Below are 15,124 nucleotides of genomic sequence, written 5' to 3' on the forward strand. Positions count from 1 at the left end.
ATCAAATTTAATCTAAAGGTATAAATCAATTAAGATTGACTCTTATTTTCATTGTAATTAGATTCCAAAACTTTACTAAATAAATAAATCATGTAGGTAATTTCACTAATGAAAATTAAAAGCCAAATTTGTATTTTGAAACTAAAAGATAAAATAGAATAAATGCACGTAATACAAAAAATAATTATAAAAAAATTCAATAGATTTGAAACATCATAAAAGAACTTATGTATTAATTTTTAGACTAATTCAAAGTTATATTTTAAAATAAAATGTGATACTATTTTGAGTATATGTAAAATATTTATGTGAAAATCTAATTAAAATTTCTTAGTAAGGAAGAGAATTGTGACGACCCGACCCGTCGTCTCATGGGAACCGCTCCGTTTCCCCCATTTCCTGCTTCATTATGCTTCATATCAGTGTCTTGTGTGAACGAGTTGAATTGGGTTGATTTTTGGAAGGAAATGAGACACTTAGTCTCTTTAAGGAAGGCTTGTTTTGGAAAAGTCAACTGGATGTTGACCTATGAGTTAGAGGGCTCGGATGTGGATTCCGACGATTCGGTTAGCTTCGGGGGATGATTTGTGACTTAGGAGTGTGATCGGAAGTGATTTTGGAGGTCCGGTGTAGAATTAGGCTTGAATTGGCGAAGTTAGTATTTTGGCGAATTCCGGTTGATAGGTGAGATTTTGATCCGAGGGTCGGAATGGAATTCCGAGAGTTGCTGTAGCTTCGTTAGGTGATTTGGGATGTGTGTGCAAAATTTCAGGTTATTCGGAGGTGATTTGGTTGGATTTTTTATCAAATGCGTGTTTCGGAAGTTTTAGAAGAACTTAGGCTTGAATCCGATGTAAATTTGGTGTTTTGATGTTAGTTTTGGTGTTTTGAGAGTGCAACTAAGTTTGAATGATCATATGTGACGTGTTAGTATGTTCGTATGCGGTCCCGAGGAGCTCGGGTGAGTTTCGGATAGGTTTGGGCTGCGTTGTGCTCGTTTTTCTTATGCTTCGACGTCGTTTCTTCAAGCATAAATGATATCATATTGAACAAATGAGCTCCGATTACTGTTTTGAATGAAGCATTAGATCCGTATCGTAATTACGGACCCGTAGCAAAAAGAATCGTCGAATTTGGACATCGTATGAGGATTTTATGGCCATTTTACCAAGGTTGCCCAAATTTTCAGGTTAATGACGAAATTGCCCCTGACGGCGTATTAAAAACCTGCACTATTTGCAAATCTTAAAACCTACATATCTCCTTCATTATAAGGTCAAATTGAGTGATTCAAAAGCCTAAATTCATTAGAATTTCACAAGGAATCCATTGGGAGCAGTAAAACGCGTGAACAGTATACCTATAATGAGCAGGTCGAGTTTTCTTCCAATTTTTGAACGGGAAGAAGCTTCTGAGGCGATTTTTAAGAGAGAAAATCAGTGGGTATCACAGAGGTAAGTGATTTGATTATTAAAACTCGTTTATGGGTGATTATAGACCATAATCCCAGCCTTTAATTCATGAAAAACAGTAGAAAAATAGGATTTTGGGGCCTGAGATTATGAGACCTTTAGGGGTCGATTTGAGGGGTCAAACGGACTCCGATTTTGGTGTTCTTTATATGTACGGAATCGGGAGAAGATGAAGAACACTTTTCTGTAAAAATTTCTGAGTTTCGAGAAGTGGGCCCGGGGCTCGGGTTTTGTCAATTTCGGGATTATTGATGTTTTTCGATTATTTTCGATTGGGTATTGATCCTATAGCATAATGTGACGTATTCGTTGTGGTTTTGGTCAGATTCGACGCGCGAGGAGGTCGATTTGAGAGGCAAGGGCATAGCGAGCTAGGATTTTGGCCGGCTTGAGGTTAGTAATAGATGTAAATGCTGTGTTGAGGGTTTGAAACCCCGAATTTGCACATTGTAGTGCTATGTTGAGGTGACTTGCACGCCGGATAACGGGCGTGGGGTAGAGCACCGTCGGGGATCGTGACTTGGTCCGTCCCGCTTAATAAAATTACTACCTAATTGATTGAATCTTAGAGAGATCCTTATAAAAATGGATTAATTGTCATAATTTGGCCTCGTGCCAACTGATTGAATCCTTCAGGGATTGTTTTTTACTGGTTTCTTACCATATTTTCAGACAATTGAACTCAGTCCTAGTATTTAGTACTGTTTTGCAAACTCAGCCACTTTTTCTCAAAACTTGGAACTTAAATAATATTTCTAATGAAGTTTGGGCTGAATATTTCTATATTATTGTGCCCGAGGGGCTTATATGATTCTGGACTGAGTATGGGATCGGGCTGCGCGCCGCAGCAGTATTATCTTGATATTGATATGAGGCTTAGGGCCTAATGGATGCCATGAGATGGCTTGATATTGCGCTTGGCCGTAAGGGGCCCCTCCCGGAGTCTGCACACCCCCAGTGAGCGCCGTCGACGATAAATAAATGGAGCGGGCTGCACGCCGCAGCGGGTACTAGAGAGTACCGTACTATTTGTTGCATGTCTTAATTGATTGTCATTCATTTACTTATCTGTTGCAGCATCATTATTTTCATTGGTTTATTAAGTTGACATTATCTGGATTAAACTGCTGTAATTATAGCTTACATTGTGCCTATCCATGATTTCTTACTCTCAACCCTTATTTATGTTTATTACTCTCTGGGTTGGAAGTACTCACATTACTCTCTGCACCTTTTGTGCAGATCTATGTGCACCCACTGAGGCTGAGTGAGAATTTCTCTGCCGAGCATCATATCTGGGAGCATCAAGGTAGCTGCATGACGTCCGCAGTCCTGATCTTCCCATCTAACCTATTTGCTTTATTTCCGCATTTCTTTAGAGCAATATGTAGTAGGTTGACACCCGTGTATTAGAGGTTTAGACTTGTGACACCGGATTCTTCGGGCTGTGTGGTAGTATTTCTACTTGGGTTTTCCGCATGTTTTAATTATATTTCAGAGTTTCAGTATTATGACTTAGTAATTATTTGTGTTAATTGAATCATGAACTGCATAAAAAGGGTTAAGTTTGTTAAATTGATCGGGCTTGCCTAGCAGTGTGTTGGGCGCCATCACGACCGGGTTGGGATCGTGACAAGAATGTATAAAGAGGACAATAGAGATAGTGCGAGGATACTTTTATTTTTATACTTATTTAAAAATAAATAAATTAAAATATTAAATAATACTCAAAATAATTATTAATACATTTAAATGATGAAAGAGATCGAGTAAGAGGATAATAGTATAAAAGTACATTAAACTTCAAGAATAAAAAATTTGTACAGTTATTGATGATTATTAAAAGGATAATAAACAAGACATTAAGTCAATTTATAAGCTAATAAAAGATCACATTACAGTGTAACAATATTAAGTAATAAGTAATGCAAAAATTATAAGCAAGGAACAAAAAAGAGAAAAATTCAGTCAAAAAATGAAGAAGAATAAGACTTATTTGAATTTGAGATGAAAAATAAAGTGACATTAAGAATGTTGTTAAAATAATATAATTTAATGTGCTCAAACAAAACAGATCACAACGTTACATGTTTAGTATTCTTTAATATTAACCGTAAAATAAAATATACAAGTGTCAAAATCAAGGAGTTTGGTTATTACGGATATAGAAAAAGAAAACAGGTTATCCGCTATGAGATTTGAAAAATGGTTTCATGTCTTGCTTCTTAATTAATATCAAATAATTATTTATAATTTCTATATAGAATGTTTAATTTTAAAGTTATTTGCACCTAATCCAAATAACCCAAATCATAGATTGACATGGCTTATGTACACGTACGCATCGCACGGATACTAATACTAATTTTATTAATTCATCCTTCGCATTATATGTGTTAGTATTTTCTTATTAATTAACCCAAAAAATTGTACTCCCTCCGTTCCAATTTATGTGAATTTATTTCCTGTTTGGTCAGTTCCAAAAAGAATGACCCCTTTATAAATTTGGAAACAATTTAGCTTAAACTTACATTTATACTCTTAATGAAAAGCTTTTGTAGCCACACAAATACTATGGGCCCTTTTTTGACTTGTTTAGGACCACAAATTCCAAAAGTCTTCATTTTTTCTTAAACTTGGTGCCTAGTCAAACAGGTTCACATAAATTGAAACGGAGGGAGTAGTATATTTTTATATTTGAAGACAATTTAATTGTAAATTTTTTTGTTTTATTTTAAATAACATATTGTTACTGTCACACCTCCTTTTTTACACACCACCCCCGGAAGAATAGTGTATAAGGGGATTTTTCTACTTTAAGTGACATTATTCAAAATGTGATTATTTATTTATCAGAGTCGCCACTTGGGATAGTTTATTTGGTGTCCCAAGTCAGCGGTTTATTTTGAATCCCAAATCGAGGAAAATTCGACTTTCCTTGTGAAGTCTGCGAACCAGAAATTCTGAATAAGGAATTCTGTTAACCCGAGGAAAGGTGTTAGGCACCCCCGGATTCCGTGGTTCTAGCACGGTCGCTTAAACTATTATAATTGGCCTATTATCTGATTTTAAAACATGTTCAAACCTATAGTGCAATTTTAAATTATTTACCGCTTTTAATTAATTTTAAGGAAGATTGGACGCCGTCTAAAACATGTCTTTGGATCGCGTCACATGAAATGAACCCGCAATCCGAAATACATTTTATTCAACGTTTTAGGATTTGGATTTGGGTCACATGAAATGCTCACCCGAGTTTAAGAAGGTAATATTATTAAAAGACGCGCCTAAAGCAACTACGCGTTGTTAACTTTGCGGGGGCCATGAAAATTCGCTAAATGGCACGTCCCAAGTTCTAAGTATTTTAAAGAAAATAATTAAAGAGGGCCACGCATTTGTGATTTTATTTGGCGCGGCGCACCTCAATTCCATTTTTTAAAGAGTGTCCTAACTAAAGCTCAGAGAGTCATGAACTATTATTGTATATGGTTCATCCCCATTCTAATTAAGGGACTTAAGTAACCAACACTAGCTATAATTAACGTTTTAATTAATTAAATAAGGGCTTGCATGGGAAAGAATCAATTGTTTGAATTAAAGGGGGACTAAGCCCATGACAAATAGCCAACAGCCCAATAAGAAAGAAAAATATTTGACAGAGACGGCAGGTTTGGGCCCCAGGATCAAGCCCAGATCCGAACAAGGACAATTTCAATTTGAAGAGGTCCTTAGCTCGAGTCCACCACTTAACTTGGAAAGCCAAATGCGCACATTTTAATTTTTAAAACCATTAAACAAAAAGAAACAGTGATCCAAGGCTTTCAACGTTTTGGGCCTAAACCAAGAAGTCACATTTAATAAAAGGAAGAAGGCTAATGTTGTGGAATTAAATTTGGGTCTAGCGTGGGGCCTGGCAACCTGCACTGCCTTAAAAATACCCATTACCCAAGTTGAAACCCATGAGTGAGCCCAAATCGAAATGAGACCCGGTTCAGCTTGCAATAGGGTCCTTGGTTCGAACCCTACATCAACACAATGGGTCATTCAATTTTATAAACCAGCCACTACTTACAATTCAACTAAACCAACATGAAAATTAACAATTGCTGGACATTGAAATACCAATTAAAATTAAACAGACCACCATTCTAAAATTTGGGCTTGAAGTGAAACTGAACAGCCCATACCAAAAGCTTGCTGATTTCTTAATGGCTTGGGCTAAACCAAGGCAGCCCAATTTGAAAACATGATGCAAACGTGCTACTGGGACTCAGGATCGAGTCCCTGCAGGCAACAAGGTAATATACCCAAGTTTGGAATTAACAATGCTCTCATGAGTAGTTACATAGAATTTCAACTAAATACTTGATCTTAAAAAAAATAATTCTGGAAATCCAACTCTATCAACCAAGGCAGTAGGCAATTTTAACTTTTTAAAACCTTCGAATGACTAGCAACAAGGTGCTAATATAGCCTATTTTACACAGGAGAACCAATAACTAGCAATTTATAGCAACTTGCATATAGTCATTCACCATATGTCATCAATTGACCTCAAACTAAAACTACACAAGGTCCAAAGTATACAATAAGTTAAGCATGAAATTTCTGCAACTATAATATTCAAAGAACCTCTAACACAAATCCAAACTAACTTAAGAGATACAGTCCATAATTCATTCAGTATTACAAAATAAGTTTAAAGCTAAACTACCAAGGCTAAACATGATAAAGGATAGATTAAACTAATCTGCCATTTTATGACCCCTAAGGCAAGCATGAGCAATTTTTTATGAGCAAAGGAAAAAAAAAAAGGAGTATGGCTAAGCTATATGCAACATTTAATGCAGTGTTTCAAAATCCTTCTTTCATTCCATTTCATCAAATCTGAGTTCACTTTCTGCAGATCTCAAGAGTAGTACCTGGAATAATGGAAGCAAAGAAGTGAGGTTCAGCAAATGAAAAGCAGCAGCAACACAGCAAAGGTATTAGCCCAGGAATAAACAAGGAATGACCAGCTTTGAAGCAATTTCGAACCAGCAAAAGTGTTAAATAAAATCCAGCAATTAAAAATCCAACCAAAAGTGACCCAAACACTTTAATACCAAACAGATTCAACTCATTTTAACCTTCAGCTGTTCAGGAATTATTTTAGAGTGGGGATCTCAAGAATTTTAGAGATTTTTCTAATAGAATAGTAAAATCCTTGTATTTCTTAGCCGTCTTTATTTTCTCTATTTTTAGCTCTTCAAAAAAATCTTCCTTCTAAGGCAAGAAAGAAATGCCTTTATAGGAAAGCAAGTAGGGCAGTCCTAAGGTTTCATTTTTTGCTATCCAGCACTTTTTCAATTCCTGTTTTAGCTTAGAAATCCTTCACTTAATGACTTGTTACTCAAGTTAACTACCAAAGAGTCTGAAATTCAAAAAAGAGCCCCCCACTAGAAGCTTCCTAGACAGTTACACTAGAGATTCCCTAACCACAATACCCTAATTACCCCTAGATTGCCTTGTTTTTTTACCCCTTGAACCTCACAGAACAAATTGGTATGGGTCTGTATATTTCAAGTCTTGGGCCTCGAATCTTCAGGGCCTAAATCCAATTGAATTCAAACCCAAACCCACAACCAATATACCAAACTTATTGGTCTAAATGATCTGCTGAGTCATAGGACTCATGAGATCTTGGGCTCAACAGGAAAAACAGGAAAAATAAAAGGAATTCTGACAAACTTAGAATCATGCTAATGACTCGATACTAATATGCACAAGAAAAAATAAATTTCTGAGAACTAAAAAAAACAAAAAGAAATAAAAAGAAAAGAAATAACAGAAGATGATAAAATAGGACCTAAAAATGCAAGAAAAGCAGGAAAGATAATAAAAGAGAAAGAAAAAAAAATACCTAAACGGGCTTGGACATGAACATAAATGAATCCTCAGACCTTCAATTTTCGGCTAATTCTAACGTTAGTCGTGTGTTCTTGATAAGAACACACGACTAATGTCAAAATAAGCCCAAATCTTCCATGAAATCTCGATTTTAAAAAAATTAGGGTTTGGACTCAGATTCGAAATTCGAGGGATTTGGCTAGGATTTGAAGGTTGAGAGTTTGAGATTGGGGATGAGGAGTTCATGGTAGTCAAGGGGTGTTAATTTGGGGCTATTTTGTGGTGGCGCCGCCACCGGGGAAATTGTGGCGACGCTAGGGTTCGTGATTTCAAACTCAGATTCGAGGAGTTCTGAGTATATTTGAGGGAAGCTGGCTGTGGATTGGGGATGTGGAGGCGGAGAGGAAGCTACGGTGTAGATTTGGTGGTCATCGGAGACCCGCCGCCGCCGTGAGGCGATTTCCGGCGACGGCGTGCGGTGGTCTTAGGGCAGCGTTACAGGGGTCTTCTGGGAGGTATGTGAGACGGTGAGTGAAGGGGGGGGGGGTAGGGGGTAATTAGGACATATATATATATATTAAGTGACCTTAAGTTCCTGGCCGTTAGATCATGAAACCTCGACGACCAGGATTGAGCAAGGGAAAACGGGATCGTTTTGTGACTATGGGAGCCTGGACCGGGTTAAGGGTGATTTGGGCTTGGGGCTTGTTTGGTCCGTTTGGGCGGGTATAGGAGATTTTTGACTTGGGCCAGCCCAAATTCGGTTGTTTAAAATAAGAGACTCAATTTTCTTTTTAATTTCCTTTTCTCTTTCTTTCAAATTAAAACTAAAAACCTAAATTAACTCTTAAAGGAAAAAAAAACTAAATTAACCCACCAAATTATATTAGGTTCTAATTAACAATCACACAATTAATTAAATACCAAATTAAGGAAAACTAACAAAAATCAAGGCTAAAAATTGAGCAATATAAAAGTAAATCATTTCTTGTGATTTTTCTATTTTGTAAAACCCTAATTACTAATTAATCTAAAAATATGTAAAATTAAATCCTAAATGCAAATGCAATATATATTTTTGTATTTTCCATAATTTATATAAATTAAAAATGCACACAAAAATGCAAACAAACATGAAAATTGTGCAATTAAATCCTAAAAATCAAATAATTAAAAGAAAGATCCTAATTTTAAAAGTCCTGTATGAGTAAATCATGCGAGCCAAAAATCACGTGCTCACATTTGCTGCCACAGAAATCTCATGATAATGTTTAAACAATACCACATAGATCGAAACAAATGAAGTATAATATTTATTGATATATAAGAAAGCTAAGTGCTAACAACGAGGAAGAGTCAACTAATACTCTTCAGATCCCTCCTCTTTTGCTGACGAATTGTATATTGTTAATTTCTCAATGTTAATCCTAATCTGCTTGCATAACTGAGCAACTCCGCTATCAACTTGCAGTCACACTAGCCATGCCCAACTCAAGCTCAACTTCTTCTTCTTCTGCAAGAACTGTTTCCAGTTCTTGGCCTATCCCTCTTTTCATCTCAGTGTTAATACCAGTTATTCTAGGAGTAGTTGTTTACCAGCTCGAGTCCATCGAACCGGTTTCTTATCCAACCCATGTACTCTCTACCGACCCACCCATGGTCGTATCAAAGCGCAACAATCAGATGCTCCGCGGCTCAGAAAAGATCGGAGTTGACCAGCTATTGTCACCTGAAGACGTAGCTTACGATCCAAATTCGGGAGTTATATACACTGGCTGTGTTGACGGGTGGGTTAAACGAGTGACAGTTAATGAATCAGTGGGGGATTCGAGGGTGGAGGACTGGGTTTTCACCGGCGGCAGACCACTTGGAGTTGCATTAGGACATTATGGCGAAGTTATCGTAGCCGATGCTGACAAGGTTAGTAAATGACTGGTTGTCATCTTCCTTGTTTTGGTATATTTTACACGTATTATTTTGGCCAAATACATAAAGACCATTAAACTTGGCCCAATTTTTTATTTTGGGACATTATGGCGAAGTTATCGTAGCCGATGCTGACAAGGTTAGTAAATGACTGGTTGTCATCTTCCTTGTTTTGGTATATTTTACACGTATTATTTTGGCCAAATACATATAAGACCATTAAACTTGGCCCAATTTTTTATTTTGGCACTCTAACTAACTCTTGTTCCATTTTGGCCCTTCAATCCCAATTTTTGTGTTTCATTTTGACACAAAATTTTTTCTCCCAGGTAAAAATGCAGCGCGTGCATTTCAGCTGCTACCCCCACCCCACTGCACCCCCCTACCCCCCGCACAAAATATTCTTTTTTTGTAATTTCAAATTATTATTTTTTTTCGTTTTTTCGCCCACATCCCTGGAAAAAAATATTTTTTTTATATATTTTCAGTAATAACGATGGGTTCAACTAAACCCATAACTTTCGACGCGGAGTAAAAATTTGTATGTAAAAATTTATTAAAATTATAAAAAAAATAGATATAAACCCATAACATTTAAAAGTATAATGGGTTCTTTTGTTCCACTTTGACACAAAAACTTTTATCCCAGGTAAAAATGCAGCACGGAAAAATATCCAGCTACTACCCCCATCCCATCCCCCCCCCCCCCCCACACAATTGTTTTTTTGTAATTTCAAATTATAATTTTTTTTTTGTTTTTTCTGCCCTCCTTCCGTGGAAAAACTATTTTTTTATATATATTTTCAGTAATAACTATGGGTTCAACTGAACCCATAACTTTCGACGCGGAGTAAACATTTGTATGTAAAATTTTATTAAAATTATAAAAAAAAATAGATATAAATACATAACTTTAAAAATATAATGGGTTCAATGTTAAAAATATTAAAATTGAATCCATAGGATTTAAATTCTAGATCCGCTTCTACGTTGAGAGTATGAAATTTGGCTGAAAAAATATCCCTCACGCGCCTAAAGGGTGAGGCAAATCACACACTAAATCTAGTCAGCTTTTGTGTTAAAGTGGAACACAAAAATTGGAGTTGGAGGGCCAAAATGGAACAAGAGTTAGTTAGAGTGCCAAAATGAAAAATTTAGGCCAAAGTTAATGGGCTCTATATTATTTTTTTTAGCTGTTTAGATCTTAGCTTGTATACTACTCGTAGAAAAAATGATTTTAGAGTCACCTGGACCACAGTGTAGCGCTAAATGGTGGGTCGTTGGCCCAAATTTGAAAAATTACGTATTGAATTACAGTGTAACTCGTATGTATCGTAAATAATGGAAGCAGTTGCATGTGCTGTATTTTGTTTGGTCCTCTATCCCATTTAAATTTATGAGAAGGTATTATACTATTTGAAAGTTGGCCGCTGTCTCTTTGGCTGGACGTTTCTCAATTTTTTTTAAAAAGCATTTGAATCATTACCAATGTTGACTTAAAAGGACTTTTAGAGGGTATTTGGCTAAGCTTGTAAGCGGGTCAAACTAGTTTATAAGCCCGCTTATAAACACTTTTTCGCCTTATTTACGCGTTTGTAAAGTTAAAAGTGTTTATAAGCAAGTGCTTATAAGTTAAAAATAACCCAAAAGCCAATAACTGGTCCCTACTCCCCCCCCCCCCCCCAGCTTATGAATTTTTAGCTTATAAGCACTTTAAGTTTCACCAAGATTTTTACTCTTTTATCCTTAAAATATTTCTTTTTAGAACAAAACTCCTAAATCGATATTCACCGCCTCAAGTATTCAACCTAAACCCCTCCCCCCCTCCCCCCCCCCCCCCCACACACATCTTCAAGTCTGCAATTCTCATTGACTATTTAAGATAAGCAAATTATCTATTCCTTTGCATACTTATATCTATGTGAGTGTGTATTAATCTTTGACTGTATGTAATAAATGTAGACATATCAAATTTTTGGTGTATTGCTTTCTAACTGTTGTGGTGATGAAGACAATGTTTGTTTCTCTTCAAATAATTTATCCTATTTAGGTTTATTTTTTACTGAGAAGCTTTTGTCAATTTATTAATTATTATAACTTATGATTATATGCTTATCATAAAATAAATTATATTTATCATAAAAATTATCTTATCTAAGCACATTTGTATTATAAATATAATGACAAATAGAATATTTTGTATTTGAATCGATCTGGAATCTAAAATTTTGAAGAAATTACGCTCTTATAAGTGTAAACAGTTCTAAGGTTATTTAAGTCATTTTAACAGAAAAAGAGATATCAGCACTTTTTTATCAAATACTGCAACAATTTATTATCAATTTCAGCACTTGTACCCAAACACGTAGCTGTTTATTTATTAAATCAGTTTCAGCACTTAAAAATACTTTTTAGCACCTAATGCTTATCAGCTAATCCAAACGAGCTCTTAGTTTTTGAATATCTAAATTTTATATTAAAAATTATAAAGAATTAATATTCGAATATACATCAAAATTAAGTAGTTTGACCCTCGTACCATGAATCCCTTCAAATAAATTTGGAATGCGGAAGTATAATACTATAATTACAACAAAAAATGTAAAACTCTCACCATTTTAGAGTAATTATACTGAGGTCCCATTTGTAATGCAGAGTGGAGATCTGAATTTTAATTGTTTAGATAAGTTAATTTCAATTAACTCGTTAGCCTGTACTATGAGGGTGTTTGGCTAAGCTTATAAGCTGGTCAAACTGGCTTATAAGCACTTTTTGGCTTATCTACGCGTTTGGTAAAATTAAAAGTGCTTATAAGTTAAGTGCTTATAAGCCAAAAATAAGCCAAAAGCCATAAGTTGGTCTCCCCCAACTTATCAAATTTCAGCTTATAAGCACTTTAGGTTTGACCAAAATATTTACTACTCTATCCCTAAAATACTTCTTTTTAAAACAAAACTCTTCGTATACTCAGTTCTTCAGCTGCTTATTATTAATTTTAGCACTTTTATCCAAACACGTAACTGCTTATTTTTTAAATCAGCATCAACACTTAAAAGTGCTTTTGAGCACCTAATGCTTATCAGCTACTCTAAATCAGCTAAGCCAAACGGGCTCATCATCTTTGAAAACAGTATTTGTAATCCTTTTGAATGAACAAATGCACACCCATTGAGCGAGCATCATGTTATGATATTTAAAATTTTGAAAGAATTAAAACTTAGTACTAGAGAAACTTACAGCTTGTTTTGGATGGTTGTTACCTATTGTTACTTTAAATACAATATTTTTTTTTATTGTTATTTAAATCTTATTGTATCGTAACATTAAATCCGTTGTTACGTAACGACAAAAAGTGCAACTTTATGTAACGACCGATTTGGTGTGGTTGCGTCGTTACCTTATTTTTTTTCCTCTCATCTTGCTTCTATATTACTAAATAATTCTATTTTATTCTTTATCATATCTTTTTATATATTAATTGTACCTCGTATCTCACTTTTTCATTGTAATATTGTAAGTTTATTCTTCATATTATTGGTCTATAACATCATAAAACGACGGCAAACAATACAATTTATCCAAACATTGTATACATCAAACGATACAGTACAATACAATACAATAGGATACAATACGTTATGAAATGATATATAACAACCATCCAAACAAGCTGCTAGACCATGAAAGAAACTTAGTACATTCCTATCAACTATACAATTCTTAGAAGAAAAAAATTGGAAAAAATTTAGACCATGAAATTTGTAAGAATGGTTTGAAAACTAAAGAAAATAAAGTTCTATATTTAACATTGTCTAGTTAAAGTAAAATTTCAGAATTGTGGATTATAGGGACAACACTTCAAAAGGAGGAAATAAATGTATATTGAATTGCTTTTGAAGTTGTAAGTAAAGAAAACTCATAAACCTTTATGTTTTTAAGGATCAAGATTGAACTGGAGATTGTACCAAGAAGCATAAGAGCAGCTTGTTATCAGTATAACCTCTTATAATTGCTTAGATTCATGAATGTTAAATGAGACAGGGCTTACTACTCAACATTACTTCAGAGGGTGAAATTAAAGTGCTAACGGAGGAAGCTGAAGGTCTGAAACTCAAACTAGCAGATGCTGTAGATATTGCAGAGAATGGCATGATATACTTCTCAGATGCTTCCTACAAATACAAATTCAAGGACTACATTTATGATTTTATTGAAGGCAGACCTAACGGCAGATTGTTAAGTTATGATCCATTAACTAAACAGACCAAAACGCTACTGCGCGACCTGTATTTTGCTAATGGCGTTGCGGTCTCTCCAGATCAAAACTTTGTTATTTTCTGTGAAACCCCTTTGTAAGTCTTCAATTCTTTTAGTATTTCTTTACCGGGCACCTTGACTTCGGTTCAAGTATTTCCATTCCAATGGTTATAAAATTGTAGGAGGAGATGCAAGAAATACTACATAAAAGGTGAAAGAACAGGATCTGTGGATGTGTTTGTTGAGAATTTGCCTGGATATCCTGATAACATTCGTTACGATGGTGATGGTCATTATTGGATTGCATTTGCCACAGTAAGTTTCTTCATGAAATTGAATATGCTAGTGTTTGTCATGAGCATATTCAGTACATTTTTGCTGATAATTACTTCACAGGCGAAGACGTATTCATGGGACTTGGCACAAAGATACCCATTCATCAGAAAGATAATAGCTATAATGGTGAAGTATGTTGGTCAACCTCATGCAGAGAAAAATGGTGGTGTTGTATCTATTGATTTACGAGGAAATCCAGTCGAACACTATTTTGATCGGGACTTGACTACGGTGTCAAGCGCCACAAAGATTGGTGACTATTTGTACTGTGGTTCTGTAAAGTCTCCTTACATGCTTCGCCTCAATCTGAAACAAAATCCTGCAGTTCATACTTCATAAAACACGATGTTTTTTAAGGCTGCAACCACCAAATAGACAAACTACATAAGACCTGTTGTAAAAGGTTGTTTTTCAGCTCCATACTTTAATAGAATGTTTACCAGTTTATGAGTTTTCTCTGCTAATAATAATTGATGAGATTTCTTGGAGTTTATGCTCGATCTGACTTCCTCAGATATGACTTATGAGATACTTTATCTGAGAACAAGATCAATGAAACACAATTACTGTTTAAGGAGAGAAACATTTCTTTTTCTCAGGATAGTCTCATATCTTGCTTATAATAAAACAGCTGAGTAGTTGATTTTATTTTCACCACTATGAAATCATCCACTTCTTGGGACCAAAATAACATGGTGCATGCGTAAACTAACAATGCAAAGTTTGATGGACGATAAATCGGATACAAAAGAAAAATATATTAAACTAGTCATAATAATGTATTATGGTAAATAAATTTGTTTGAGAGAATAATCTCCCCTAAACATGATTCTCGTAAAGACTACTGTGGAAGTGGTTGTTGTTGTTGTTGTTATTGTTGTTCTGAGAAGCATAAATCCTTAATTTATAGAAGTGTAAAACTTCTCTCAAGAAAAGAATAAGGCATATGAAGGAGATTTAATTTTTTTAGAAGTCTTTTTCCGTTCGTTCAAAAAAGATAGTACTTATAGAATAAAAGTTCAAGACAAATCCTAACACCACTTGTGAGGTTTATTCAGTTGCTTTAGGTCTTTCAACTTTCCACACATTTGAGTATTCCCTCTAGACACAATTTCAATTTTCACCCATTGTTTTAACATCGGCAGGCACACTCTTCATTGTGGCCCTCTAAACATTTCATTTGCTCAGGATCGATCGTCTCATATCTATTGCTCATATTTTCTAATTTTATTACTTTTATTTCT

At 35.0% G+C, this 15,124-nt stretch overlaps 1 protein-coding gene across 2 annotated transcripts; it reads left to right on the forward strand.

The window, feature by feature from the left end:
• Positions 8,662–14,373, forward strand: LOC109235308 (protein STRICTOSIDINE SYNTHASE-LIKE 6-like). 2 transcript variants are annotated; one of them, XM_019401365.1, is made up of 5 exons: positions 8,662–9,246; positions 9,392–9,426; positions 13,329–13,639; positions 13,727–13,859; positions 13,941–14,373. In XM_019401365.1, the coding sequence occupies exons 1-5, from the start codon at positions 8,844–8,846 to the stop codon at positions 14,217–14,219; spliced, it is 1,161 nt and encodes a 386-aa protein (XP_019256910.1). In that variant the 5' UTR covers positions 8,662–8,843; the 3' UTR covers positions 14,220–14,373. The 2 variants fall into 2 exon arrangements, with proteins under 2 accessions (XP_019256910.1, XP_019256909.1); XM_019401364.1 differs by lacking the exon at positions 9,392–9,426 and having other exon boundaries at positions 8,665–9,281.

This window comes from Nicotiana attenuata, chromosome 12, assembly GCF_001879085.1.
Source record: "Nicotiana attenuata strain UT chromosome 12, NIATTr2, whole genome shotgun sequence".
Lineage (NCBI taxonomy): Eukaryota > Viridiplantae > Streptophyta > Magnoliopsida > Solanales > Solanaceae > Nicotiana > Nicotiana attenuata.